We start from the raw sequence: 27576 nt of genomic DNA on the forward strand, positions 1-27576 counted from the left end.
CCACATGTTATCCAGTCCAAGGTTGTAAGGATTTTGAGCCTATCCCAGCTGGCGATAGGCCGGTTTCATCCTCGACTTGTTGCCAGTCAATCACAGGGGACATGTACAGACAGACAACCATCCACACTCGCACTCATGCATAACATGAGTGGGAAATGAACTTGGATGATCTTTGGGAAATATTGGGTGTTGTAAAATGTTCAGCAACTCAAATAATCCAGATTTTTCATTTAATAGGAAAGTAGTTCCCCAAATGTTCTTTACAATAATATGTTCTATGCAGTGCCACTAGTCTGAACATTATTCTGATTAATATTGAGTCTATGGAATATGAAATAAGCAGCAAAATCCTCCTTAAAAAAAATCCATCTCAGGGGGCGGCCATTTTGTCACTTGCTGTCGACTGAAAATGACATCACAGTTGCTCAGGTAATAGATAGATAGATAGATAGATAGATAGATAGATAGATAGATAGATAGATAGATAGATAGATAAATAGATAGATAGATAGATAGATAGATAGATAGATAGATAGATAGATAGATAGATCACGATTCGATTCTGATTTTTGGGTGTGCGATTCGATTCAGAATTGATTTTTGATTAAGAATGATTTTTGATTCACAATGATTTGATTGACAATGTTTTTTGCTTCAATTTATAGATGTTCAAGGAATCGTAATGATCTACTCCAGTCTGACTTGCTAATGCTAAATAGTGCGCTACTTGCGGCACTTTTATCACTGAAAAGAACGGCTCCACGCTGCAAAAAAACAACTTTTATTGGAATAACTTGATCGTGACTTTTTCCTTCTACTCTCTAATGTGGCTACAACTTAACAGTGTATCAGACCGCGTGGAACCACACTTCCCCTAAGTGGCCAAATTGGGTACAACATGAACAGCACTCCCAATAAAAGCACACACAAACAGGGAAGACAGTATAAAATAATTTAAATAAAATCGATTTTTGGGACATTTAAAATAGATTCTGAATCGTACTAAATGAGAATCGCGATTCTTATAAGAATCAATTTTTTGGCTCACCCCTAATAGATGGATAGGCGATCTGTGATTGGTCACCTGTTTTCTTTGGTCATGTGATGTTGGCAAACTGAGCCACGATTGGCCGTTACCTGAGCCCTGAGCAACTGTGATGTCATTTTCCGTCGACAGCAAGTGGTAAAATGGCTGCCCGCTTAGATGGATTAGAAACGGGGTGGATTTGACTGCTTTATTCTTATGCCACAAACGCAATATTAATCAAAATGCATTATTTAGATTAGTGGGGGGCACATACAACGTAATGAAAATTTTGGGATTGGCATCTACTATAACATAAGAAAATCTAAAGTGGTAATTTTGTTCAAAACTGTACTTTATAATAATCATTTGAGGTTGTAATTTGTTGTGCTGATATAGAATCTCTAAGCCTTGGCAGAGGTCTCCCTTGTTTTATTTATTTATTATATTTCATAGCCATCATCGCCTCTGTACAAGAACTGCTGTGTGTGCGCATCATGTGTAGACGGGTGACGGTGACGTTGGTTGAGTCACGATGTCCTCGTTTGAGATGATGTTCATGTCAAACGTTTGTTTCCATCCCAAAAAATGAGAGTGAATGAAGCCAGCCTTCCCTCCCTCCCTCTTGGAGAGGATTTGTTTAATGTTTATTTATTAGCCATCTTCCGCAGTGAGCCCGTAACAGTGGGGTGACGTGCCTCCTTTCATTCTTAAATAATTTCACACGTGTAAGAGCCTTAGCGGGATTACCGTGACGCTAAGGAGGCGCACGCATACACAAACCTGCGTAGGTCTATGTACTGAAGATTACACTGCGAGAGGGCCGGCTAGCTGGATTACCCCGCGTATTAGTCGTAATAGAAGTGTCAGCTTGCCTTGATTTACTCAGCGTGCGGCTAAGATGTGTGAATGGGGCAAATTTTCTGCAATCCCCCTTTTGTGGCGCAGCATTTAAATTTATTACTCCACTGCGATCTGAAAAATAACTCTATTGGTATCGTCCCTCGACGAAGTTCATCAATTTTGTTGCAGACGCACCGTGGCTCGCTTGTCATATAAATAATGTTCAGTTATGGCTTCACTTTCACACAGTTAGTGTTGCTCATCCTGACATGTAAGGTCATCCTTGAGAAGATGACAAACATTATCACCTTCACGGGCTGTTTGTGAACTTGTGAAAGAACAATCTAGTCCAACATTAATGGATAAGGGGAATGAGCTATCAATGTCAATGGCAGCCTCTACACAGGGTCAATGAAACACGTTCATAAGCAGGACTGATTTACTGTTTGTCTTCTTTTGCTGTGACGTGGAAGTACAGGAAAAAGGGCGTTTTCTCTTCTAGAACAGTGATTCTCAAAGCTACTGGGGCCCTGGTGGCTCACTAGTGGTATTTGAAAGAACCACTGCCCAAGTACAGTTCAGTTGCATTTAAGTTTTTAGTAAGAAGTCATACTAGATAGCTAAGATTAAGCTAACCGAGGAAGGTTTGCCTCTCCGGCCCATCGTCCAAGTTACAAACGTCAGAAGTCAACAGCAAAGTAACAATAATGGCATTGATACACTGCCTAGATCGGCTTTATTGACTGTTTGCTTCGCAGTTTAATATACAGTAATGCTCTTCATTAGCCGGCTAAACAGTCCCATACATGCAAATGTTTCCAAACTTCGTGATGTGCACATACGTACATATGTCACACGCGTTGTCAGTCAATTATTCCTGTGACACTAGTACAGTGAGTACACATGACAATATGCTATGTTTCATTCTCATTCAAATATGAACATTTTGACTCAGCATTCGTTTTTAACTCATTCACTGCCATTGACGGCTATAAACGTCAAAAATTCATTTGAACTATTTATATTGTGCATTTAGAACAGAAATTTGTAACTAACTAGTTAACTAGTGAAGTCATACGATAAATTACAATAAAAAAAATTAATCGGCTGACAAGATGATTATTAAAAATTAGGGGCGTCAGGCGAATAAAAGTTTAATTGTAATTAATCGCATGACTTCAATAGTTAACTCACGATTAATCACACATTTTATATCTGTTCTAAATGTACTATAAAAAAATCTAGGTTTTAATACTCTTGTTAACAAAAGCAGAAAAAAAACATTCAACTAATAGAAATAGTTAAAAAGATTTTTTGACATTTATAACCGTCAATGGCAATGAATGAGTTAATAGCCAAGTTACATCCCAATTCAAGTCACCACTGATTCGTACACAGATCGAATGACTTGATCTCTTACAATCTACTATGCGACACTGTATTTTTAATATATATATATATATATATATATATATATATATATATATATATATATATATATATATATATATATGAACGGCTCTTCGAGAATGTTAACTACATAGAAAATGGATAGATGTTTGGTTAGTTTAGCTTGCCTCATGGTGCTAACAAATAAACTTACCTTTGCCTTTTTGCTTTCAATTCACTGGTGACATGCTCAAATGGTGCCATGTTTGTTTATACAGTGAGCAATTGAGTAGGACAGCTGAAGGCATCCTGAAAGGCTAAGCTGGGAAAGAGACGTGACGTCCTAAAAGAGAAAAAAGGAGCATTAGGGAGAACATTTTAGAGTGGCGGGAGATGAAATAAAAATGTGTGAGTCATAAAGTCACTGTGTAGTCACAAAACAGCCCTCACCGCCTTCATCCACATGAGCAGGAGCAGAAAATGTCGGGCTTTACTCGGGAATGCAAACTCAAGCACCTCCCATGTCGTCTACCTATCAATGCAATAACGAGAGAGGATTTGGGAACAGAAAAGAAGAGGACAAGCAGAATTTTCTCTTACTCTGTCTCACACACAAACACACACACACACACACACACACACACACACACACACACACACACACACACACACACACACACACACGGCCCTACCCCTTCACTTAATTAATTTTGGAGCCACGAGATAATCAGGTTCCACTAATGGATTCCTGTGTGCTTGGTACTCTCTACTATATCCGAGTGCCAGTGGGCATCAAACGCAGCATGTTATTGTATCACGTCTTACCTCCTGTTCTCTGTATCTGGCTTCCCCCCAAGCTTTGGAGACACACACACACACACGCACACACATGGAGAGGCTTGAGTTTAACATGCAGTGTCATAGTAAACATGCAGCAGGAAATACTTTTTGTTAATATGGAGTACATTAGCCCTGTTGCTACCTCCTTACACTGGCTCTATTTAAGTTTTATTGTTTCTTGTGATGCCCTGCGATTGGCTGGCAACTATTTGAGGGTGTACCCAAACTCTTGCCCAGAGTCAACTGTCACAGCCCAATGTCGTGTACTGTAGACGTTGTTCGTGGGCCAGGCCGGGGGTTGAATGTACAGTATACAAACAAGTTGTTTCAATAGTTTTTGTCAAAAGAGCCATTTTAGGTCAAATAAATAGGAAAAAAATCTGTATGTAACATTTGAACATTGTGATGAAGGAAACAGTGTGTTCATGTTAGTCTGAGGGCCCAAGAGCTCATTGGAGTTGCACCATAACAGAAAAATATGCAGCATTCAATACTTTGAGATTCACTTTCACCTTCCGTTTTTTATTTATTCTTTATTTTTTCATGCTATGCTTTTCATACATTTTGAGATTTTCTGCCTCTCTGTTAAATTTCTGACATTTTTGGCAATTTTATGGACATATGGTAATTTTCTGCCTCTTCTTTTTTTGGACAATTTTTCTCCTGCCTATTTTTCTATCAATTTCTGACATTTTTGGTAATTTTCAGAATTTGCTCTCTTGATGTGAGACATTTTAATTGTAACTTTTTAAATGTTTTCTTTCTTTTATGGTCATTACTGCTTTTCCTCTTTCTTTTTGGACATATTTAGGTAATTTTTTAAAAGCGTTTTAATCTACCTTTCATCTCTCTGACAACCTAAAATTTTTGACTGCCATTTTTTAAATATTTAACTATTCATTTTTTAATATAAATCATTAATTCATTTGACGAATACTTAAAGGTGGATTCAAGGATTTTCTCGAAAAGTAGAAGTCACGTTTAAAAAACTGCGCATGTGGAAGACCATCCTACCAGCTCTCCTGCTCGTTCGGTTAAAAAAAAAACGCCTCTCAAATGTCGCTAACGTGCGAGCTCATCTTCCTCTTCCTCTTCATCAGTCTCTTTAATCTCTGCAGCCGGCCACGCTTCAAAGACCGGTGTCCTCTTGCGGCTCTCAGCTATTTTCACAGTGAGCTCGGTGGAGCAACAACGATGAATGGCTGAATACGAAGACCAGCGGCTACATGCTACAAACACTCGAAGTGCGCTTGCGCAGCTAGGAACAACCGCGCACGACGTCGTTACGGCAGATTGATTGACGGGATCGAGAAACAATTGTTAAAATGATCCACCCGGAAGGCGCAGCGACAAAAAAAAAACTTGAATCCAACTTTAATCTCAAAAATAAACATATCATTTCTACTATTTTTTTTAATAGGGAGCCACAATAAGAGCCACATATGGCCCCAGAGACGCAGTTTGCAGACCCCTACTTGATCTCTCTAACATCCATGTCAATCAAAACTGAGCATTATTGTCTTTGTAAAGGCGGACTGTTTGATACGCATTTTATAATCGGGCTTTTAGATGTTTGTCTGCGTCAGATATGAGGCGAGCCATTCTAATCTCATCCAGCTCTGGAATCTTGCAGGGCAAAGATATCAGTACTGCACAAGGTCTTTACACCCTGCAAAGCTTCCTCGGGTTTCCGCAGAACAGTTCAACTCAAGGGCGAAGCGAGACATTCGGTGCTGCCGCAGCCAGCTGGAAGTTTGAAAGGAAGGCCCTTTGAAAACATCTGCAGTTCAGTGATAACGCTTGTCCTCCATGTAAGAAAAAGGGGGCGGGAGGGGGCACGGTTAAATAGATGGAGGGCTGATTGGTGAGAGAAGGCTTTCTCTCTGGCACTGTGGAGGATTTGAGAGACGAAGAAGGAGAGAGAGAGAGAAAGTGGAGGAGAATGTTATGTGGGTTGCAGGGTGGAGTGCATGTTAATGTGGACCAGCCCTATTTCAGATCCAGCTGCTGGGAGAGCAAAGAGATCCATCTTTGTCATGAGCATGTATTCATAGGTGGCTGTGAAATGACATGAGGAAGGGGAGACGTACAGAAGAAAAATGTGACATCCTTTGCGGCGGGGTTTTGGGCATGGTTAATTGGTGGGTTGGACACTGCTTATTCTTCGGTTGTTGAGAAAACACAAATGTCGCTTTATCGCTCGTATACAGCGTGTGCTGTATAAAGATGGGCTGCAGGAAAAGCTGCATCAATTATTGAAGGCCGTGGAGAGGTCTGAGCTCCTGCTCGTCACGCACTCTTTCAGCGGCTTCCTCACTCCCCACTCGTTACATCCCCTCCTCAGCCAACCCCAGAACCCCCCCCCCCCCCCCAGTCTGTCTCCTCCCTCCTCAGCTCATCTAATCTCACCTCTCGTCCGCCACATCCCAGAGACGTTCGTTACCCCTCCCCTACACATGGCCTGTGACATCTTTACTCTCTTTCATGCATTATTTGATTTTGTATACATTATTCACGCAATTAACTCTGTTTTTATTAACTCTAACAACAGAAGAGGTTGCCTGTGTCTATATGTTTGTCTGCAGTATGTATTTTTTTCCCCCAACTTGATTTATGCTGCGGCATGACACCAATGAATTAACATCATGACCCAAATCCCAAATTCTGGTGCTCATCCAAATCTGGACTGCCAGCATTCTAATATGCTGCCGCCTCCACTGGTTGCCCGTATCAGCTCAATTTGATAATATGTTAGTGACTAGTATGGTCCTAAAAAAAGGGAAACAAATGGCTTTTGGGGCATTTTCCAGAATATGACGACCAAATACTTGTTTGCAATTCTTTTGAGTGGAAATTCCACATTTTCAGTGAATTGAAGGTCTTCACAAAATGTCTTCCTGTTCCCACAGTAATTGACTGTGAGACAGAGCATCCAGCAGTTGCCCCGGCATGTTTTTCATACACTTTGCACAGATGGAACATTGTGTCGGCCTACAAAGTCTGAATTTTAAGCTTTTTCTGTACATCAGTGGTTCTTAACCACCGTGGCTGAGCCAGGCCACAAACCCCCTTGGGAAAGCAAGGGAACAAAAATTTATACACTCCATCTGCTTTCGGAGGGTGCACATATCCCCGGTTAGTCACATGACATAATAGCATACAAAAACAACTATTCACATGCACATAAGAGGCTCTATTTCGTGCCTAGTGCAAGTAGAGTCAAGTCTAAATTTGTGTGGTGCCGTGTTAGACCGAGTGTTGGTATTTCCACAGATGCGTACAAGCCGGCGCAAGAGGCCACATTTTAAAAAGTAAATGATAATATAATATATGAATGTGTCTTCATTTGGGAAGAATATACAATAATGCTGCTTAAATGGGTCATGAATCAATTCTGACAAAAAAAAAAAAGAGTGCATGACCTGACTGCAACCAGTAGGCAATGTGGATTCAGTCTCAAGAAGTTTATGGCGTAAAGAAGAACATGGCATCAGCTACAGTTGCGCTCCTGCCACACAAGCTGTGACAAAACTCCAGCAGGCAGCATTATTCTGTTCAATACAACACTGACAAGGAAACAAAAGGTTCTCCAATAGCATAAAAAAATAATAATATATCGATGAATTGATTGTTATTTTTCACCATTCATGGTAAAGGACATCCAATTTCTCTCGCTACTTCAACGTACCATCTCCTGTCATTCTGCTAAGAATAAAAAAATAAATGAGAAAAGAAAGAAAGAACATAACTTCCTTGGCAGAGGTCATAAAGTGAGTAATGCCTGTCTCATTATTTGATGATTCTGCAGCAGAGACTGTCCAAAAAAACCATGATTATTTCAGAGCACCTCAGGTTGACACCAGGTCGCATCACCTTGACTTCAGTTACTGTCTGCTAGGCAGCCTGAAGCTCTGAGTCCTCAAAGGGCCTAATTTACTGAAATCCCAAAAAAGAGAGCGTGCGTGTGTGTGTTCCGTCGAACAGACTGCTTGCGCTGTTGGTGGGCATCTTGCGTGTGATCTACTCAGATTGTAGAAATTGAATACATGTGTAAAAGTGGTTACATTTTTTCACTTTAGGTAGTTCTAATGGTTTTCGCCATTGGCAAATTTAGAGAGCATTGCAAGCGTAAAAAGAAGTTTCATGTGATGGAATTGGAAGTGTTAGTGGAAGTGAGAAATGATTGAGAGATGAAATTTGTTGTATAACCTCTTGTTTAAGTTGCACACGAGGTCAGTCTATCAATCGTGCATAAAACACCTGTTCCGTTTGTTTATGGGAATTGACGGTAATGAGGAATTTGGCTTGGGACTGAACACCTGAAAAAACTTCTCTCTGAGAAGCTAACACCAATTGCCACAGACCCCTGAAATGACCCAATAACAAAGAAACACAGTGTTGAAAGGTGTTTTGTCATATAGGTTTGTTTGTTTGTTTGTTTGTTTACACAATCTTGAAAAAAAATACAAATATGGCAGCAAAAATAAATAAATAAATACAACACATGTGAAGCTGAGGTAAAAACCCATTACGGGCTTACCAAGGACCTCACCTAGCCTCAACAAACATATCTTCAACATAACTGAATTATTACTTAAGCAAAATAATTCTACAGCAGCACACATTAAATACTGTATTTATAATCAGTAAAGCTTCTGCAGCACCAAATGTCTTTGACATCAAACATTCCTTAAGTTTCATTTTATATTTATATATAGACATAGAATCGGTTAATAAGTGTGAATTTGTATTCCATAATTCGACCATAATTGGTGATATGGCATGACTCCTTCTTGTGGCTCGCACAAATCATCCATGGTCCAAAAGTGCAATGAGACAATATGTCAAAATAAATTTTGTTACTGGCATTTACATGACACGAAAAGTCGCTGACTTGAATTAAAAACGAATGACAGAATTTTCAATCAGAATGTAAAGTACCATTTCACTACGTATCTACGTGAGAGTGTGGTTCATTCGAGCAGACGCCCAGAAGTAGTTATGGGAACATTTGGCTGGCTAATGCCTCACCGTGCTAGCAACAAACGAAGGGGAGTTTTCAAACTCGGACGCAGGACCTGAGAGACAAACTATCTTAGTGCTAGCTAAAATGAGGCTAGTAGCAAAAGTAAATGGATTTAAAATGGGACCAAAGAGTAAAAACATCATCTGTGGTGTGGTTAGTCAAGGTACAGTGCAGAATTCTGGAGGTTAAAGTAAGTTATTTTCAGCTAAAAATGTTAACCTTTCCGTGTGTTGATACGCTGCGTCAATGCGCCGGTCTCGGCTACGCTACGATATGTTTGACTCGGCTGCATAAACATCCACAACACTGTATGATCAAGATAAAGCGCACTCCATTCACCATTTCAATCAAATTATATGTTTCATTTGTTGGACTATGACGGCAAAAGTATATTGAGTAATCCATTCGGGTTGATTCAATCATTCAGTGGCTAATGTCAATACAAGTAGCGAATGCAGTCACATTATTATTAGTAATATGACATCATGATATTTTTCATCATTAACTCATTCACTGCCATTGACGGCTATAGGTGTTAAAAATTAATTTGAACCATTTCTATTAGTTACATTTTTTTTCCACTTTTGTTAACAAGAGTATGAAAACCTAGAAAAAAATGTTTATTGTACATTTAGAACAAATGTGTGATTAATTGTGAGTTAACTATTGAAGTCGTGCAATTAATTACAATTAAAAAAAATTATCGCCTGAAGCGATTAGAAAAAAATGAAAGATTATAAAAAATTTGGGGCAGCAGGCGATTAACATTTTTAATTGGAATTAATCGCAAATTTTATATCTGTTCTAAATAAAGCTAAAAAAAAAATAACTAATAGAAATAGTTCAAATAAATTTTTGATGTCTATAGCCGTCAATGGCAGTGAATAAGTTAAAGTAGCACTAAGGACATTTTTAACCTTAATAAAATATTTTCATAACTCTTCTGATGAAATATTGACTTAAAACTAGTTGAATGGTACCTTTGTCATGGCCTGAGGGGGTCTGTATAATTTTTACTGGCACTAAACAACTTTGAGGAGAATGGTAGGAACACTGTCACACAAATGTGCTGACTGCTTTACGGCATACGTCACTTCCCCCTTTACCCATTCGTTACAAAGACGGAAGTCAATTTGAATGTCGAAAGCTCAAAAATTATGCAACGTGCTCGTCCTCATGAGAAACGTGGTCTTCCTTCCGGCATAACATTACCAACGTTGTCCATATGGTGGCGCCATAATCAACGTAAACTGAAAGTTCTTTAGTGTTGCTTTAAACAGTAAAACACCATTGACAAAAATAGATTCAGCTTGATTGATCATTTTAGGTGCACCAAACATTGAAAATGAAAAAAGTGTATGTAAAAAAAATCCTTAATGATTATAAGATTGTGATATTATTGATGTTTTATTCTAGCTCTGAGTAACACTGTGTGCATCCTTTCAGCGGGGCCTAGCAGAGAATGACTCATTTAAATAGCATGTAAACAAGCAGCAGGCAGCGAGGTGGAACGCAAAACCAACCATTAGGCAGGTGATCAGTGACCTGCTGAGGCGAGAAAGTCTAATCAAAAAACACATGCGGACTCCACCATGAAAAAAAAAAAGGCAGAGGGAGGAAGGACTGTTTACGCGCAAGAGAGAGAAAGCGAGAGGGAGCTTGAGTGACACGCAGGGAAGTCTGTAGGGAACCAGTTGCTACGGTAACAGGGAAGGTAGCCTGCTCCTGTGGGTGGTGTTACCATGGAAACCAACCTCAATGGCCAAGTGATGCTGAGTGGGGGAACATGAAGTAGAGGACTAAAAATGAGACGGGCGTTCATGGGCAAGTGAGCGGGGGCTAATTTGAAACGTGAGCGCAAGTGTGTCTTTAGCTCGACCCTCCCCTCGCCTGTAAACAATGGATACGAATACCGACTGACAACATGGGAGCGTCTGACAAAACAACTGTTCGATTTCGAAAACAAATGAAAGGACCATTTTTGTGCCACACATTTGCACCAAATAAATACTGTGGATCTCCAATGAAAAACGTTTACCTCTAAATGATAACATTGTCATCGGTTTGCAACAATATCATAATAGCTCCGGTGGCGCCCTCCACACTACCTTTACCCCACTTCCTCTTTATGGGCCTTTCACAGAATGCACTGTATACATTTATAAAGTGAAAGCTTCATTTCCATAAAATGCATCGAGGAGACAGACTCCCGGGGGAGCGGCGTGATGAGATTGCAATTGAAAGCATGCATAAATATGAGACGGAAGGAGAGAGATATATGTTTTAACCCGCCTCCTCCCCCCCTTTGCTGCATTCTGGCTCCCTCAGCAGGTTATTATACTCTGACACATGTAATATATACGGCACATAGTGTATGTATAAAAATAAAGTAGGGGTTGTCAGATTAATAGCTGACCGTATGCATGTCTAGGCTTTTAGCGTAAAGGCTTTAAATCCTTATCGAGCCTTTTATTTAATTTCCGTAAACAGCAATTTGCTCAGGAGGCCATTAAAAGAAATAAGATGACTTATTCCTCTTCATCTGCACGGCATGCTTTGCATCCACACAAAATATCAGCATAACTTTTTTTTTGGGAGTTCCTATTTCATTATCAGGGTCTACATTACGTTATTTAAAGTTAACCGAAAATCATTTTGTTCATGTTCGTTTTCTTCAAAAAAGGGGACAAACCGAAAACTCACAATGGCTTATTTTATTTAATTTTTTCCCGAGAGAGCTCAGTATTGTTCATTCGGTAATTTTACCGATTTGACATGTCATCATCATTGCTCTCTTTTTAATTTATTTATTTATTTTTAATTTTTTTATTTTGTATGTGCATGTGTGTGTGTGTAGTCATTAGTTCACCTAAAACCTATTAAAAATCCCATACCGTTCACCTAAACCGAATACTTCAGAATCCAGCTAGAGTCGTTCAAAGTTCAGCAAGAATACAATTCGGGACAATTGAAGATTGTGTCCTCTCAGAAGAGTCCAGCGTCGTTCTTGAGTTCTTGACGTCTTTTATGGGGTCTGCTTGTGAGAGCCCGTCCGTCTGGTCGTGATGGCAATGTCAAGCTGACCAGTCTAAAGTACATCTTGTATAGACAGTTGCTGTGGATGAGGTTTACTGTCAAGGGCTGCGAGTGTTGGAACACTGGACGGAAACGACGCTTATGTGTGAAACCCGGAAGTCGGAAGTCCGTGGCATCTACCCCATACCGCTCGTGTCAGATGGAATCTTCCTAACTCCAAGACCAAAAATGTGTTTGGTCTCCTCTTGGATATAAGTAAACAGTAGGAGTGGCATAGCTCAGGTGGTAGTGGGACAGGCTAAAGCTGAAGGCTGTGAGTTTGTTCCTCAACCCTTGAGTGACTTTTATTTATTTTTAATTCTTAATTTTACTCTCTTCCAATTGTAAATTTTACTCTAAAACGGAGTCTATTTGGTCTCACTCTAAATAGTCAAGTGAAATTTACTCAGACTACTACATAATTTACTGTTACTATTATTATTATTATTACTGGTTTTAGGGCTGGGCGATATAAACGGTATATGCAATATAAGGTATACATTTTGCCGAAGGTTGAGATTTTGACTCTACCGTCTTACCACGGTAGCGCATGTTGATGACATCATATCTGCATCCAGGCCTTACACACAACTCGCGCTCAGCGTAGCAAATAAGAGTAAAAATAAAAATAAAAATCACAAGTGATTTGTGAAGCTTCATTTTCCATCACTATTTGCAATTTTTGCTATTTTAGTCTCTTTGACTTGTGCTGTTTACAATGCCCACTTGTGCATGCCCTTTTGATCTTCAAGTGAATACTTGCTCTAAGCCAGTTTTAAAATATCAGCAATATTTTTTGTTTGCACTATTTTGCACCAGAGTGCTGACTTTTAATTTTGATTTGAGAACAATAAATGTTGTTATCCAAAGTAAATTTATTCTTTCATTGTTTAAAAAAATAATCTATTTAGCTTATATAAAAGGACTATGTAAACCAGTAAGCAAAATATATAAAAAAAAAAAAAAAAAACCTAAAACCTAATTAGGTTAGGTTTGTTGCATACCGGGATATATACTGCTACCGTGAAGCGATGCAGTTGATACCATGATATTAATTTTGGGCCATATTGTCCAGCCCTAACTGGTATAATAATAATAATAATAATAATATTACTTATACTATTATTTTTTAGTTTTACTCAACTCAACTTTATAAAGTGCTTTCTCAGCTGCCGCAGCTGTAACAAAGAAGCATTAAATAATAATAATAACAATAATAACAATAATAATAATTATTTATTATTCCTTTATTAGTAGTAGTAGTACTCAACTCAACTTTTAAGTCTTTTCACAACTGAAGCTGTAACAAGGTTGCATTAAATAATAATAATAATAATGATAATAATAATAACCCTAAATAACCACACAAAATGTTTCTTAGGTTAATTGGAGACTCTTAATTGTAGTTGTTTTTGGATCCTGCATCACTTAATGAAGTAGAAATTCATGTCATGGCCCTCCAAATGACGTGCAATTGCTGTAAGATGCTATCGCCGGGTCAAAATGATATTAAATGAATTTAGCTGGGGCTATTACTGATTCATAAATGACAGTGAATCATCCTGGTCCCCAGATAGCAAGTAAATATGGACTAAAGGGATTTAGAGCAGCATAGTGATGACATCATGGCTACACGATTGGATGTCAATCACAATTAGAATTGTTTTCAAAATACTTCAGCCCTAATATATTTATATTTATCTGCAATTGGCTGGCGACCAGTCCAGAGTCCAAAGTCAGCTGGGATAGGAAGGCTTCAGCACACAATCACAAACACAATTTCAAATGGATGGTTGGAATATATTGATATGATATTATATGAGTATGGCCAAAGCTGCTTTACACATTTAATATGAGATAAAATAATGAAAAAGTAGAAATGGGAACATTTGAGTCAATATTCTTTGCATTCAAGGCTGAACGACAGGTACAGAAGATTGTTGTTTATTTGTTTACATTTCAATCCGTCTGCAGAATTTGCAATTGTGAGAACATTAAGGGATGTTTCAGCCGACCTGCAGCGCTGAAATCTCTGCTAAGCTTTTGATTCTTTCAATCCCCCCGAGGTAGCGCTTCAGCTTGAAATCACATCTGCGGGCTCTCAGCGTTCAGCATTAACATGTTGGCACTCCCATGTTGTCTTGCTTAACTAGGATGGAGCTTTAGCAGCGTTGGTTATGTAATAGCGCAAAATAAAATCCGTCTAGAAAACCAGCACAAGACAAAATCTTCTTTCTTTTTTTTCTGGTCTGGCTAGATTGAAGAAATTCATATGCATTACATGTTTTCAGCCTGTTCTTGTGTTTGGATTTATGAGATGTTATTATTATGCAGGGTTTTGCCTCCCACGCTCTCAACAGGAGGCAGTGATAGATTTGTTCAAAACCGTCCAACTGTGTTGCGTGTTTTAGTCTTGGAAACATGCTCAGCGGCGTCATGGCTGCATGCGACTCATCAGAAAACACTTTCTGAAATGTGGGTGGAACAGGAGGCAACACTTGGATCAGTTGAATATTACTCACGGGATAAAAATGGATAGAAAACAGCGGGATTTTGTTGTTTTGTTCTTTTGATTATTTGGGCCTTCATCTGAATGGATAAGGCTCACAAATTTGTGGACTGTATTAGCAGGAGATAAGGGCGTGTTTGAACATGATTTTTAAATCATGAGTTATGGGAGTGTCAGCTCTGAAAAGTGAAGTCTCAGCCCCCTTGGGCATCAAGCTCGCTACCATGGTGCTATCATTCATCAGGCAATGTTCTTATCTCGTGCAATCATGTGGGAATTCAGCCCTTATTACTCTTGCCATTTGCAAAGTAGCACCACGGGAAGGATTTGTCAACCCTGATGAGAGAAGTGCTGTGCAAAAATGCTCCACACAGCCTTATTATCCATATGATGGGACATCATCGAAAGATTGCTCTTTGCACGTGAAACTAAGAGTTACTGCAGTAATATTTTAAAGGCGAAGTCAAACTTAAACATTTCTTGACAATAATATGTCTAAACATGACATTCTGATTAATATTACATTTGTGAAATATGAATTATGCAGCAAAATATGGCCGTTTTTATCCATCTCAGGAGGCGGCCATTTTGCCACTTGGTATTGACTGAAGATGACATCACAGTTGCTCAGACAACCACCAATCACCTGGTTTTTTTTAAGCTGAGCTGTGATTGGTTGTTACCTGAGACCTGAGCAACTGTGATGTCATTTTCACTCAACAGCAAGTGGCAAAATGGCCGCCTTCTGATTTTGATAATAACTGCTGGATTTGACTTCTTAGCTCATATTCCAATTCCACTAACACAATAGTAACCAGAATACCATATTTGGTCGCTATATTTTCAGAAAGCGACTAGTGAGTTTAAACCCCGCTAAGAAACAGAGCCATAAGCAGACTTATGTTTACATTGTTTTCTATGTGAAACAAAAGGAGCCCAGTGGAAGGCAATTACAGTCAAGTAGACATAGTGCCCAATTATATGTTGCAAAGGGATTTATCAACATGTTGGTATATTTTGACACAATTACTATACTTGTACTAGTACAAAAAAAAAGTGGTATCAAACACCCCTAGTAAGTACTATAGAAAATGGATGGATGGATAACAATTGATATTTGTATTATTATATTATTATTATATGTATTTGTATGCCAAAGATTGGAGCTTTCACAATGCATCATGTGCAAAATGTTCTTTCCAATCTATTAATCATCACCGATTGTTACTGTAAAATGTCGCAATGTCATTATATTGTGAGTTACTGTGTGATTCCCAGCCCTGTTTGCAAATAAATCAAAAATCAGGAGCCAGTTTCGGCTGCTGTGTGAAAACCCAAGTGAACCTTAGCGATTATGGGGCCATCTGCTCCCACTGGGCTCATCTGGAGGCTGGACTGCTGTAATCTGGCCTGATGAGGCTGGATTTAGAGTAGACTATCATGGTAGTACATATTTTGCCATTACATGCTAAAAAGCTTGGCATTAATCAAATAATGTCAAGTGGAAACTCCAAATCTCCGAAACTAAGCTAAAAGATTTAATCATTGTTTGCTTTTGTTATTTTTTGTGATGCCACCATCAGGTAGGCTACCACTGAAGCATTTAAAGGTGGAAAAACAGATGGCATAACAGTGTCCGCTGTCAATATGTTTCAAGCTACTGTCAAGTCATCTGACTGAAAAATAATCTGTTGTAAATGTCAAACGTGTGATAACCTTTCGTTGTGTAATAGGTCTACTTCAGCCAACACTGCAGTTTACCGCTAAGTACACAGAGCCGCTAACCGTTACGGATTATCTATATTTTGTTGCGAAAAATCACTGAATGCTACCTCATTACGCTTGTAACATTGTATGTTATGGAGGTAAAAAAAAAAAAAAGGGTCACATTGCTAGAACAGGCTGAAAATGAACAGAATTAATTACACTCACGGGCAGCGGAAGCTAGCAGATGCGCCAAACGTTAGTCGAAAGGTTAGCTAACGTCTTGAGGCTAATCTTGATAGCTGCTATTCACATCAGTGTCGAAGAACTGGGGCACTAAGTGAAGCTTCATCACCAAATGATCATGTCTAATAATGTGCAGGGAACAACTATGTGCTAAAGACAACTTTATTCATCATAGAAAAAATAAAAAGCCACACTGCACTGCGTTGTAACTTTCATAATACTGTACCTGTTGTATATATGCTGCTCAAAAAAATTAAAGGAACAAAGCGTTCCCTTAATTGTTTTGAGCTGTGCATATGTACTGCAAAAAAAAAAACAACAACAGTTAAGGGAACACTTTGCTCCTTTAATTTATTTTTAGCAGTATATGACAAAAGGCCAAGTTGAAGCCTTAGTTAATTGTGAGTGATATTAATTTTGTGATTGACTTCTTCTTTGAAGTATTCATGCAAATTTGTGCATTTACAGAGCCTTGATTTTTGCAAGGTTACTACAGTGATAGTCGTATTGTTCTTGGGTTAGGGTTAGAATTTTTAAAATACTAAGTATGAAAGTTGTGATTAGTCAGGTTTCCATCAAATTTTTTCGAATTTTTAAAGCGAATTTACTGAAAATGCGCAATACGGACATGCAACTTTTTTCATCTGTTCTTCTTTTGCGAATATTGGGAGGGGACTACGCTGCTGTAGGTGGCGGTATACACCCTTAAGAGATGTGATCTACCAGTAATTTACAAGAAGAAGAAAAAGAGGAAGCGACTGTGCCGTGCGATGACGTCGTGTGAGTTTGTTTTTGTAATTCCTGACAAACCGCAGCGTTTCTTTGCTGTTTTCCATCTAAAATTGCATTAATATTTGCTTCTTTAATTAATTCCAAAAAGATTTCTGTTTCGCCTTCCCCCCAAACATACCTTACTTTATTGTCCGACATTGCTTTGCGACTACAAACGTACGTGTGATGTAATATCCGGTCTTGCCAGCGGTTATTCGCAGAACCTGTTTCCGTAGCCAAAACTCGCATTTTCCTTTTTTCGATACGCTTCAAAATCCACCCCCTATAAGCGTAAAAACTTTTTCTTTTCTTCTTTTAAATTTTGGGTCCTTTTTCAAATTTCTGGCATTTCCATTTAGTTTTATTTTCGCATTTCTTGAAAATTCGAATAAAAATGGGTGGATGGAAAGTTGGAAACCCAACAACTCAGGAAGTGAATTTCTATAAGTTGGCAGCTCTGAACAGCGTCATTTCGGTTTTGAGTTTTAACACATTATCCACATTGTCACTATGCGTTACCATGCAGACCGAAAGTTAACATGCCACCTTTTAACCAAACGCGGAAGTGCTGTAAGCTCCAGCTCACCCGTGACCCTAATGAGGACAAGCTCAATATAAAATGGATGGATAAAATGTTACTATCCACTTATATTCAAGAATGGCTTATTTAGTATTGAAAAGTAGCGGTTGGAACGGCTTGAGTTTGCATTTTTCTTTTTTCTTTTTATAAATTGCTGTACGAGCATGCAATGACAGAATAGGTGGAACAATGCGTAATGTTCCGTTCACTCTCCTCTGAATAGAAAATGAACGTATTCAATTAGTCTTCAGTCAGAGATGGATAATAATGAGTTTCCATGTGCATAGCTCCTTCCTCCTTTGTCCCCTCCCGCTCAATGAGAGGCCCTCCGACTAATGTTACCCCTCTCTGGTAAATGCATATCGCACCAGGAAGACGTCTGATGGACTCTATGAATAATTAACTAACATGATTACAGTGATGAAAGCTCACAAATCTCTCGGGTCATTTCGCACTGTCCAAGGGTGAGAGTGGGGGGGTGGGGTCGTTGAGGTGGAATCGGTAGAGTGTCACGTATTGTGTCAAAGCTGTAAGGATGGAGCGATATTAAATATAGACCGCATGGATGGAGCTCGGACATAATGGGAGGTGACAAGGAAGTAGGGGACTATGAAGAAAAATTGAAGCAGGCGTGTTGAGATCAGGCACTCAAGCCGTCTGTGTTGCTCATTCTAACCTTTGCGCATGTCTGTCTGGTTCTCTTCTATGTGTTCTCCGCATGCTACCAGCAATTAATGGCAGTTGTCAGTCACGACATGCTATCGCCCTCTGTAGACGAGCACTCAGTGGATTTAGTAAGCAACAGTCATTATCCATCCATCCATACATGTTGTACACCGCCTCTCCTGTTTGGGGTCACGGGGAGCTGGAGCCTATCCCAGCCCGGGCTATTCATCAGTGAATCACAGGGCACATATGGAGACAACAACCTTTCTCGCTCACATTCACACCATCGCTGAGTGGAAACTCAACCCACGCAGCATCAGCGTCATTGTGAAATGGAAAAGGGTCAAAATGGATGGATGTATAATTGAGATTGACCTTGATGGTTGGATTGAAGATTTTAACCAATATGCTAACTGGTAGCTAATTCAATTTTCTTGCACAACCATACATTTTTAATAGTATCCGTTAGGGGTGAACTTGAGCCCATCTCAGATGACTTCAGGTGAGTGCCAGGCTACAATCGATGTCAGCCAATTGCAGAGCACACATAGACAAACAACCATTCACTTGCATTCACACCTATAGACAAATTAAAGCCTTCATTTAAGCTAACGTGCATGTTTTCGGAATGTGCTCTGAAGCTGAGGTGAAAACAACAGAAGCACAGGGAGAACCACAAAGGAACGCTGGAGCTCAGATTTGAACCCTGGACCATTCGGCCGCCGATATTGTTAACACGAGACCACTGTGCTGCATTTTGCATAACGCAAGCATCGGGCTGAAACCTCCCATGTACAGATTTGGTCTTATTTTTATTTTTATTTTTTTAAGTTGATACTATACGCCAGTCCCCACTTGTTGAAAATGGCTTCCTGTCTTTGATGGTGCCGTTTTTTTTGGTTTAATGAAAAGTGATGGTTTTGGAGATACGACGTATCCGCCCATTGACAGCGTTACAATTCAAATCCATTTGCAAATTGTTTTCAAAGTTGCTGACACATCACTTCAAGTACGCAAAGAACACTATCGTATTTCCATTTTGCTGCCTGGTTGTTGCATTATATATAACACATCATTAGCGAAATTCCATTCGGGTTTAGCCTTTTCATTCTGATGAGGTGTTTATATTGAGCATTTTCATTCCATTTGGTCATTCGGATTAATTCTAATCGGAATACATGGCTTCATGTAAACCCAGCACAATCGAACCTGCACTCTCGTTTATATCGGGTGCAAATCCACCATCGACCACAGGCAAACTTATTTTGTTTGAGAAATTTGAAAGAAGGAAAATGAAACAGGAAGTACCGTATTTTAGCACTGTTTAGTTTTTGTTGAGAATTATTGAGTTTCATCTGATGTAATCCTGCTTTTTAGTCCTACAGAAAACGACAACTAGAGGTTCATTTGATATTGTACATCTGTGGGCATGATTATTGATGTATATTGTGAGATGGTGAGTTAGATTTGTTAGTTTGGAAAGAAACAGGATTTGTTTACTATAGCCTATATGCATTGAGCGATCGGTACTGTTTGAACATTTTTGTTTATCCAGTGCTCTTGCTTTCTTGCTTTCTTTCTTTATGTATTTAAATATGTTTGTATTGTTTTAAAAGTGTGGTTAAACCTTAAAAAAGAAAAAATGCCATAAATGTTATAAAAACATGCCTAGAGAGTATTTAAATAAGCATTTCAGAGATTGGATGGATTTCACTTATCGTGGGGATGACCTTAAATATTCTTTGCGGCAAATTATTTTAGCAGAAATGATATGTTTTCTGATGTCACTAAATTATGTGCAACAGCCTGTTACTTTAACAGCATGGTGGAAGGACGGAAGCAGATTGTAATAGGTGACAAATGATGGGTGGGCTTTTCCGCTCCGCCTCTCCTGCCCCGGCTTGCCTGCCAGGACCGAGAGATTGCATCATTAAAGAGGATGAAGTCATGCTGCAACAGAAGGGTGGAACAGGTGCTGCAAATTTAATTTGAGCAGGGTTGGGTGGGGGGGGGGGGTGCCTGAGGGAGAGAAAAAAAATCTACTGCTCCGGCCAGAATTCAGATATGTCTCAGTGTCTGTTGCGTTTCTACTGGACAAATCTCTTGTATGATTTTATACTGTAGTTTTCTAACAGCTCTAATTAAACATAATCATAGCTACACATCCGTAGTACAACTCATGTGCTTCAGTGTCTTATTGTCCCTGTGGGAACATTTTGTTTCGTGATGCTTCCTGCCATGGAGATGGTGAGACACACGCACGATTGTGCCACGCAGTAGAAATGAAAAAATGATGGGAGCAAACAAAGGCAAAGCGCGGCAGAGCCAGGCAGAAAGTCAATGCACGTCTCCGCTTTTCTATCAGCAGGCTCTTATTAATGATGCAGCACTCTTGTGTCATCCCGCTGGCACAATTCACTCTCATCAGCACTATGAGATGATATGTGGGACTCAACTGGCTTAACCAACGCAGGGTACCGCCGCAGTCTGGTTTGCCTCGCTGTGTCTTCTTGACGTACTCGTAATAAACTTTTTGAGACATTTACTTACACAAATCTGACTCTATTTACTTTTATTATGAAACTTGCAAGGACCAAATCCAGATGAAACCTGGGTGGATATTACAGCTTTTAACTTTAATAATTGATAAGTCTTATTATTGTATTATTGGCATTTTAGTGTCACTCAAGTTACTGGGTTCCCTTTCAACAACTGGGATGCTATTGCTTCAAACACAAGTCCAACTGTCAAACTTTAAACCCATTTCCAAGCTGTCTTTTATTTTAAATAATTCTGGAAAAAAAGTGGTGCACTTGCAGTTGAAATCTTTCTCGTATGAACCTAACGTCATGGAGGTTTTCCTGTCAGGTTTTAAGATGATACATAGCGGAGAGTTGTGACATCCTCATGGCTAAAGACACTGGGGACTAAGGCTACGTTCACACTGCAGGTCTTAATGCTCAAATCCGATTTTTTGGGGTGAAATCTGATTATTATTTTTTTGAGTAAGCGTTCAATGCGCAGAAGAAGATACAACGTTACTCACAACGCTGTGTTTGCGGAAGTAAATAGGTATGGTCCAGCATGTCAGGGTCACGGATTTTATAAATCCGTCGCCGGGGCTCATTATTTTACCATCTCGTACCTACAGAGTGATGCAGGAGGAGGTAGAAATAATATTTTGTGAAAATGAGGCGAGCCTGTTCGAGCGCCTCGTCTCACGGAAACCGCTCCCTTTTTTTCTCCATTACGTTATTGCCGCGCGTAATAAATGAGCCATCTGAGTGGCTAAATTAACCCTAATATCACCACCACAAATGTCATCTTTATATTTCCTGTTTCAAGTGGATTAAATTAAAGTCAAATATAAAGCCATAACTGTTACTCGAAACAACTTTGCCGATTCACGCACGTCTCCCGTGCGGACCTCGTGGATGCGTCAAACATAAATCAAGGTTAATGCCCCCGCCCGCGCGCAGCGCATATTGGACTTTTGATGACGTCGAGGTCGGATATATGCGACCTGGCCGTTCTGCGACTGGGGTCGCATTGCAAACATTTGGATACGTATCCGATCTAGGACCACATATGAAAGTGACCCAGGTCGGGTATGATAAAATCGGAAATGAGCCGTTAAGACGGACATAAATAAAAAGTCAGATACAGGTCGCATTTGGGCAAAAAGATCCCATCTGGGTCGCATTTGCCTGCAGTGTGAACGTAGCCTAAGAGTGTCGTTTTGTTGGATCGAACTGCAGCGTCCGATACGGTGGACTATGGTATTCTGTTGGTTCATTTGCAGCACCAGGTGGGCATTGGTGGTTGTGCCCTTGAGTGGTTTAGATCCCATTTGCAGGGTTCAATTCTGAGGCCTCTGCTGTTTTCTTTATATATGCTGCCCCTGGGTTCCATCTTAAGAAAAAAAATTGTATTTTCTTCCACTGCTATGTGGATGACTGTCAGATCTATTTCCCGCTGAGCAAAAAAGACGCTTTCTATTGAGGCCACTTTTGTCCCATCTAGAGGAGATCAAGGCCTTTCTTGAATTTCAATCAAAAGAGACAGAGGATATGCTGTGTAGTCCACGTACATCACTTCGTATGCAGTGGTGGTTGTTTTAAAGTGCCGTATGAATAAAGTTGAATTGAGTTGAGACAAGTCACATTCACAGTTTCATGTTACCAACGTGCAACATAAGTTTCAATTTACTACAACTAACATACACACTTAAACGATAATTATTAATGACCTTATGACCTTGCACCCTGGAACCCGAAAGTAGGGATGTGACAATATCCAAACATCACGATAAGATATTATGACAAAATGAAGGTCACGATACGATAATTATCATGATATTGTGGGAACGTTAGCGATACAAAAGACGGTCACAATATTATAAAAAAAAAAAAGAGCTCATACTGCTTTTGTAAATGACAGCAATGAAAATTATAAAAATATAAATATAATATATAAAAAATATATAAATATAACATATATATTGAGACACTTACTAATGCAAGCAAACATTGAGTTGACTCTGTTCACAAGCATATTACGTTCCCCTTCATCTGACTATTAGCGTGGATTTTAAACATAGAAGAGCCAAACGATGTCTTGTGAAAATTAAACTGCACAAAAAAACTAGCCACCAGAGGGTGCTAGAACTGCACAAATGGACATCAACCTGATTTTTTTTCGACAGATGTGCTGCTTTTAATATCATGACATGACAACGACGATTTTGTGGCAGTTTTAATACTGTAATATCACGATATTGCAGTTATCGTTACATCCCTACCGAAGAACAAAACAAAAAGTACGGAGGTACACAATCAGCAATTTTTTTCTCTTCACATGAACCGTTGACAGTTCGTTGAAAGTGCATTAAATTGCCCATTCACACTTTTTTTTGTAACCTTGTATATCAATAATTGAAGTAAGAAAGTTGCAGATGATGACATCACCTCATTGGCAGAGGTAATGGAATAACTACAAAGCATCTACTGCATTATTGTGTGGCATTCTGTCTGTTTGTGCTTGCTTGCTGTATGGTTCTTGCTTACCAGCATGTGGAGATTGCGCAAGATTTAACAGTGATCTGGGTCACAAACCAGCAGGAGGCTGGCTACATGTGTGGTACGCTGCTTTGGGACAAACTGGGGGAAAACAAACAAAAGTGAGAATTTTTAAAGCGATCCTTGCTTATCATGAGAGGAGCATCTAATCTGATCGCAGATCAGGCTGGCGTGCAGCCTTGCTGTCATGGAGGTCGGGAGCCTCGTGCTCCTTATGGACTCCTATTGATCGGTGTGGGGGAGTGCGGTGATTTAGTTGCAGTCGTTCTGCATTGATTTTCTGCGAGTGCACAAGTGGAGAGCAGGCAAAATGAGAGAGCTTGGACCGGGGGGAGCGGCCGAGGTTATCTTCTCAAATTTCCGGAAGTACTTTTTCTTCGTGGCGCTGACCTTCCCCACGTCAAAGAGAGATACTTGCTCAGACGTCAGCTCAGCAGCTTCGCAGGACAGCAACCTCAGCAAATGCATTCCTTAAGCAACTAAGCCCTGAAGCCATACAACATAGTCAATAAAAGTCAAACAAGCACTTATTTCACTTTCTAATTTGGCTTCCCAACCCTCTGAAACCTGATGTGATGAGCAGCTACTCGCACGAGAGCCGGCGCGAGAGAAGAACCATGCCAAGATGAAGATAGAAGCAAGGGCCAAGATCCAAGAAGCTTTTTTATTGGCAGTCGAGCTGAGTTATTTTAGAAGGCAAGATTGTTGGAAAACCCACATGACAGACAAAAGCAAGAGTATCCACAGCGGGAGACGCAAAGTGGCATTTTTCCCTCTCGTCCGCTCTATGCAGTAAGCACAGCACGGTTTTTCGACACACAAGTTCGTGTCGCAACATGAAAGTAAAGTAAAGTCTTCATTTCGCAAGATAGCTCAAATTCATTGTGTGGCCAAGCTTGTAACTCAAATGACTTGTATATAAATCAGTGATACTGATTGAAATGAATTTAAATCATATTAATCCATTTCCAATCCAATACCACAAAAAAAAAAAACACACATTTTCTGTTACATATTGAACTGAAGCACTGCTGCAGTATTCATGTGTTGACTTGTGCCTTCAAAAGGTGTTGCCGAGAGACTGAAGTCAGAAGTTATGATGCCAGCCCCGGTTGACCATTTACCGGCCCCCGTACTCTTTGCTTTCATTTTGTATTTGTGTTTGACTGCCCAGTTAAATAGCCTACATGGCTGAAAGTGCATGGCAACTGCTGCTCTTCTCTTTTTTTTTTATTCGATGTCCCTCAAGTGGTTGAAAATTGGAAAATCACCCCTGGTTTAAATTTACAAAACAGAGCAAAATATCAACTATAAAAACATGTCAGTTAAGAAGTCTCCCATCATAAGTGAGTTATTTGTAGGACAGACCTGTGTGCTACTCATATTGCGCTTGAGGCTGACTAATACCCGCTGGCACTTTTTTTTTTCAATGCACATTCATCATAAAGGCAATTTGCTATGCTATATTTTCATTGGAGGCAGTTAACGGCCCTTCTCAGTCTGTGTACTTTTACGAGGCTTTGCATCATAAAACACCCGGCAAAAATGCGGGCATCCGTCAACGACGGGTAGCGACAAGCGATTGAAGTGACCACCTCCGATATTCAGTATGCGTGTACTCCGCTAAAAGTTAACCACAGCACCTGTTAACTTCCTATTTGTTCTTCTTTAATGTATTTTCCCCATAGGAAGTACAGTAATGTAAAATGATCACTCTGAATTTTAATCAGGACTTCAAACAGTCGCGCTGCAGCCGGCCCAAGCAGCGTTTCTCTTTGATCAGGCATCACCCTCATATATTTTCTTTCCTTTCTCACTTTCTTCCTCCGGGCAACTCTCTTCTAATTGGCTCAGCGGCGCTTCCAGCCTCCCTGTCATCTTTAGCGCTATCTCTCAAGTCCGTCTGCAGACATGAAAAGCTTGCCGCTATACAAAGGGCCCTATTTTTTTCTCAGATGGCTTTTTTAGAAAACTGACTTCATGTTCATTTTGCTGTATGCGACCTCCATGAGGCTATGTTGGTGTTCTTGGTGCCGCAGTGAACATGTTTGTGGAGTCTTTTACGCTGATTACCGGATCCTCTCTTCTCGGCGTGTGCTGTGTTGTTAATGTAGTGAAGTGGCTCATCGGTCAATGAGCTAGATTTAACACCTGACTCCCAGCCCGAGTGGCTGTTTGTTCCTCAGCGCGAGGTCCCCTGGGTTCTCCCCGGGTGGAGGCAACATATTCCACGATCAATAGCAACATCTAAGAAGGCTGCCGTCAGGGGAGAGAGGCGCGCTCTCATAGGAAGCTGTATTTTATATTGTATTGTATGAATTATATTGTTGATATATTTACTGTACATCCTGCACGCCGCCTCAGCCTTTAGTGCTCCCGACGAATGCGGCATTAAACTGGGTTTCTTATTGGCTCTTACTCATTGGCTTAAGGATTTATTTATTTTTTTACAGCGAGCGATCAATAGATGTTCCCTGATATTGAGTTCTGTCAATAACCTTTTAAAGCTCGATTCCCCAATGCATTACGTTTCTGTTTTGATATCTCACCCTCGGTCAGCGCCGGGTTTATTGCTGGAGTGCATCTACCAATTATCCGTGCCCCCCCCCCCCCCCCACCCCACCCCTCACCCCGGATCAGCTTCTCTATTATCTGTCACTGGGTTTGCATCGACTCGTCCTCATCTCCTTTGTCCCCCCCCACCCACCCCCCACCCCCCCTTCTCCAGGCGTTGTCGATGAGCGAGGTGAACGACCCCGGCCCCCAGGTGGCGGAACCGCAGATTGCAAGTTTCTGTGGCCGTCAACTGCTGCACATGAACCCGCAGAATGGCCAGTGGGAGCCCGACCCTCAAGGCCGCAAGGACTGCTTCAATGATCCCAGTGAAATTCTCTCCTACTGTCAGGAGGTAGGCTTGACAAAGGAGGCATCAGCACTGTTGGAGCTATTCATTCTATATTATATATATTTTTCTAAATGGTTCAGAGCTGCATTGGAAACTATGATCAATAAAATATATGAATATCATATTAGGGATGTTCAATGCCACTTTTTTTTAGACCAATATCTGTATGAGTACTCGAGTGGTCACTAATACTAAGACCAAGTACTGATACTAGAATGCAATTTTTATTCAACTAAAACCAATGACATATAATAAATAAATAAAAAAAGACCTGTATAATCCAATATAGCATTTTGCATGAAATAAATGGCAATTTTCTATTTTTCCCATTTATTCACAAAATACATATTTTGCATAGAACACACAATCCAATGGATTGAAATCAATAACTAACTAAGTGAATAAGTAAATAAAATGAAACAATCCAGTGGCCGTGAAAAGTTCAGATCAAAGTATGTTCTTTCAACTGATACTGGTAGCGGCCACTGTTGCGAGAACCCGATACCATGAAAAAAGGCTGGTATCGCCCTGATACCACTCGCCCATCCTAATGGATATTTTAAAAACTTTTTTTGTGTTTTTTACAATTTGGTCTGATCTATTATTTTAATCTACCAAAATATATACAGTAATATAATAGTTTGTCTCTGTGTGCCCTGCAAATGGCAGGCAACCAGTTCAGGGCATACCCCGCCTACTGCCCGAAGGCAGCTGGGATAGGCTCCAGCACACCCGCAACCCTTGTGAGGAATAAGCGGTCACGAAAATGGATGGATGAACGGATGGATGGACAGTAATATAATATTCTACAAGATTAATGTTAAGAATTAACAATGATGATAATTAAAATATATATATATTATTATTATTCCAATATACTATTTTTTTCCTGAGATGTGTACTAATTTTATGAGACAATC

At 39.8% G+C, this 27576-nt stretch overlaps 1 protein-coding gene and 1 long non-coding RNA gene across 2 annotated transcripts in view; one reads left to right on the forward strand and one right to left on the reverse strand.

Annotated features, from left to right (window-relative positions):
• Positions 1-27576, forward strand: part of aplp1 (amyloid beta (A4) precursor-like protein 1) — a 43962-nt gene that overhangs the window by 1407 nt on the left and 14979 nt on the right. The window contains exon 2 of the mRNA XM_086078374.1: positions 26480-26659. Within this exon, the coding sequence (XP_085934500.1) occupies positions 26480-26659 (180 nt within the window). The remainder of the gene's footprint in view (positions 1-26479; positions 26660-27576) is intronic.
• Positions 1-27576, reverse strand: part of LOC147172156 (uncharacterized) — a 33422-nt gene that overhangs the window by 851 nt on the left and 4995 nt on the right. Inside the window, exons 2-3 of the long non-coding RNA XR_015095364.1 lie at positions 3707-3788; positions 3471-3599 (exon numbers count right to left, since the gene is read on the reverse strand). This is a non-coding gene — a long non-coding RNA (uncharacterized LOC147172156). The remainder of the gene's footprint in view (positions 1-3470; positions 3600-3706; positions 3789-27576) is intronic.

The sequence above is a fragment of the Leptonotus elevatus genome, chromosome 6, assembly GCF_054856555.1.
Source record: "Leptonotus elevatus isolate MCC_2025b chromosome 6, RoL_Lele_1.0, whole genome shotgun sequence".
Lineage (NCBI taxonomy): Eukaryota > Metazoa > Chordata > Actinopteri > Syngnathiformes > Syngnathidae > Leptonotus > Leptonotus elevatus.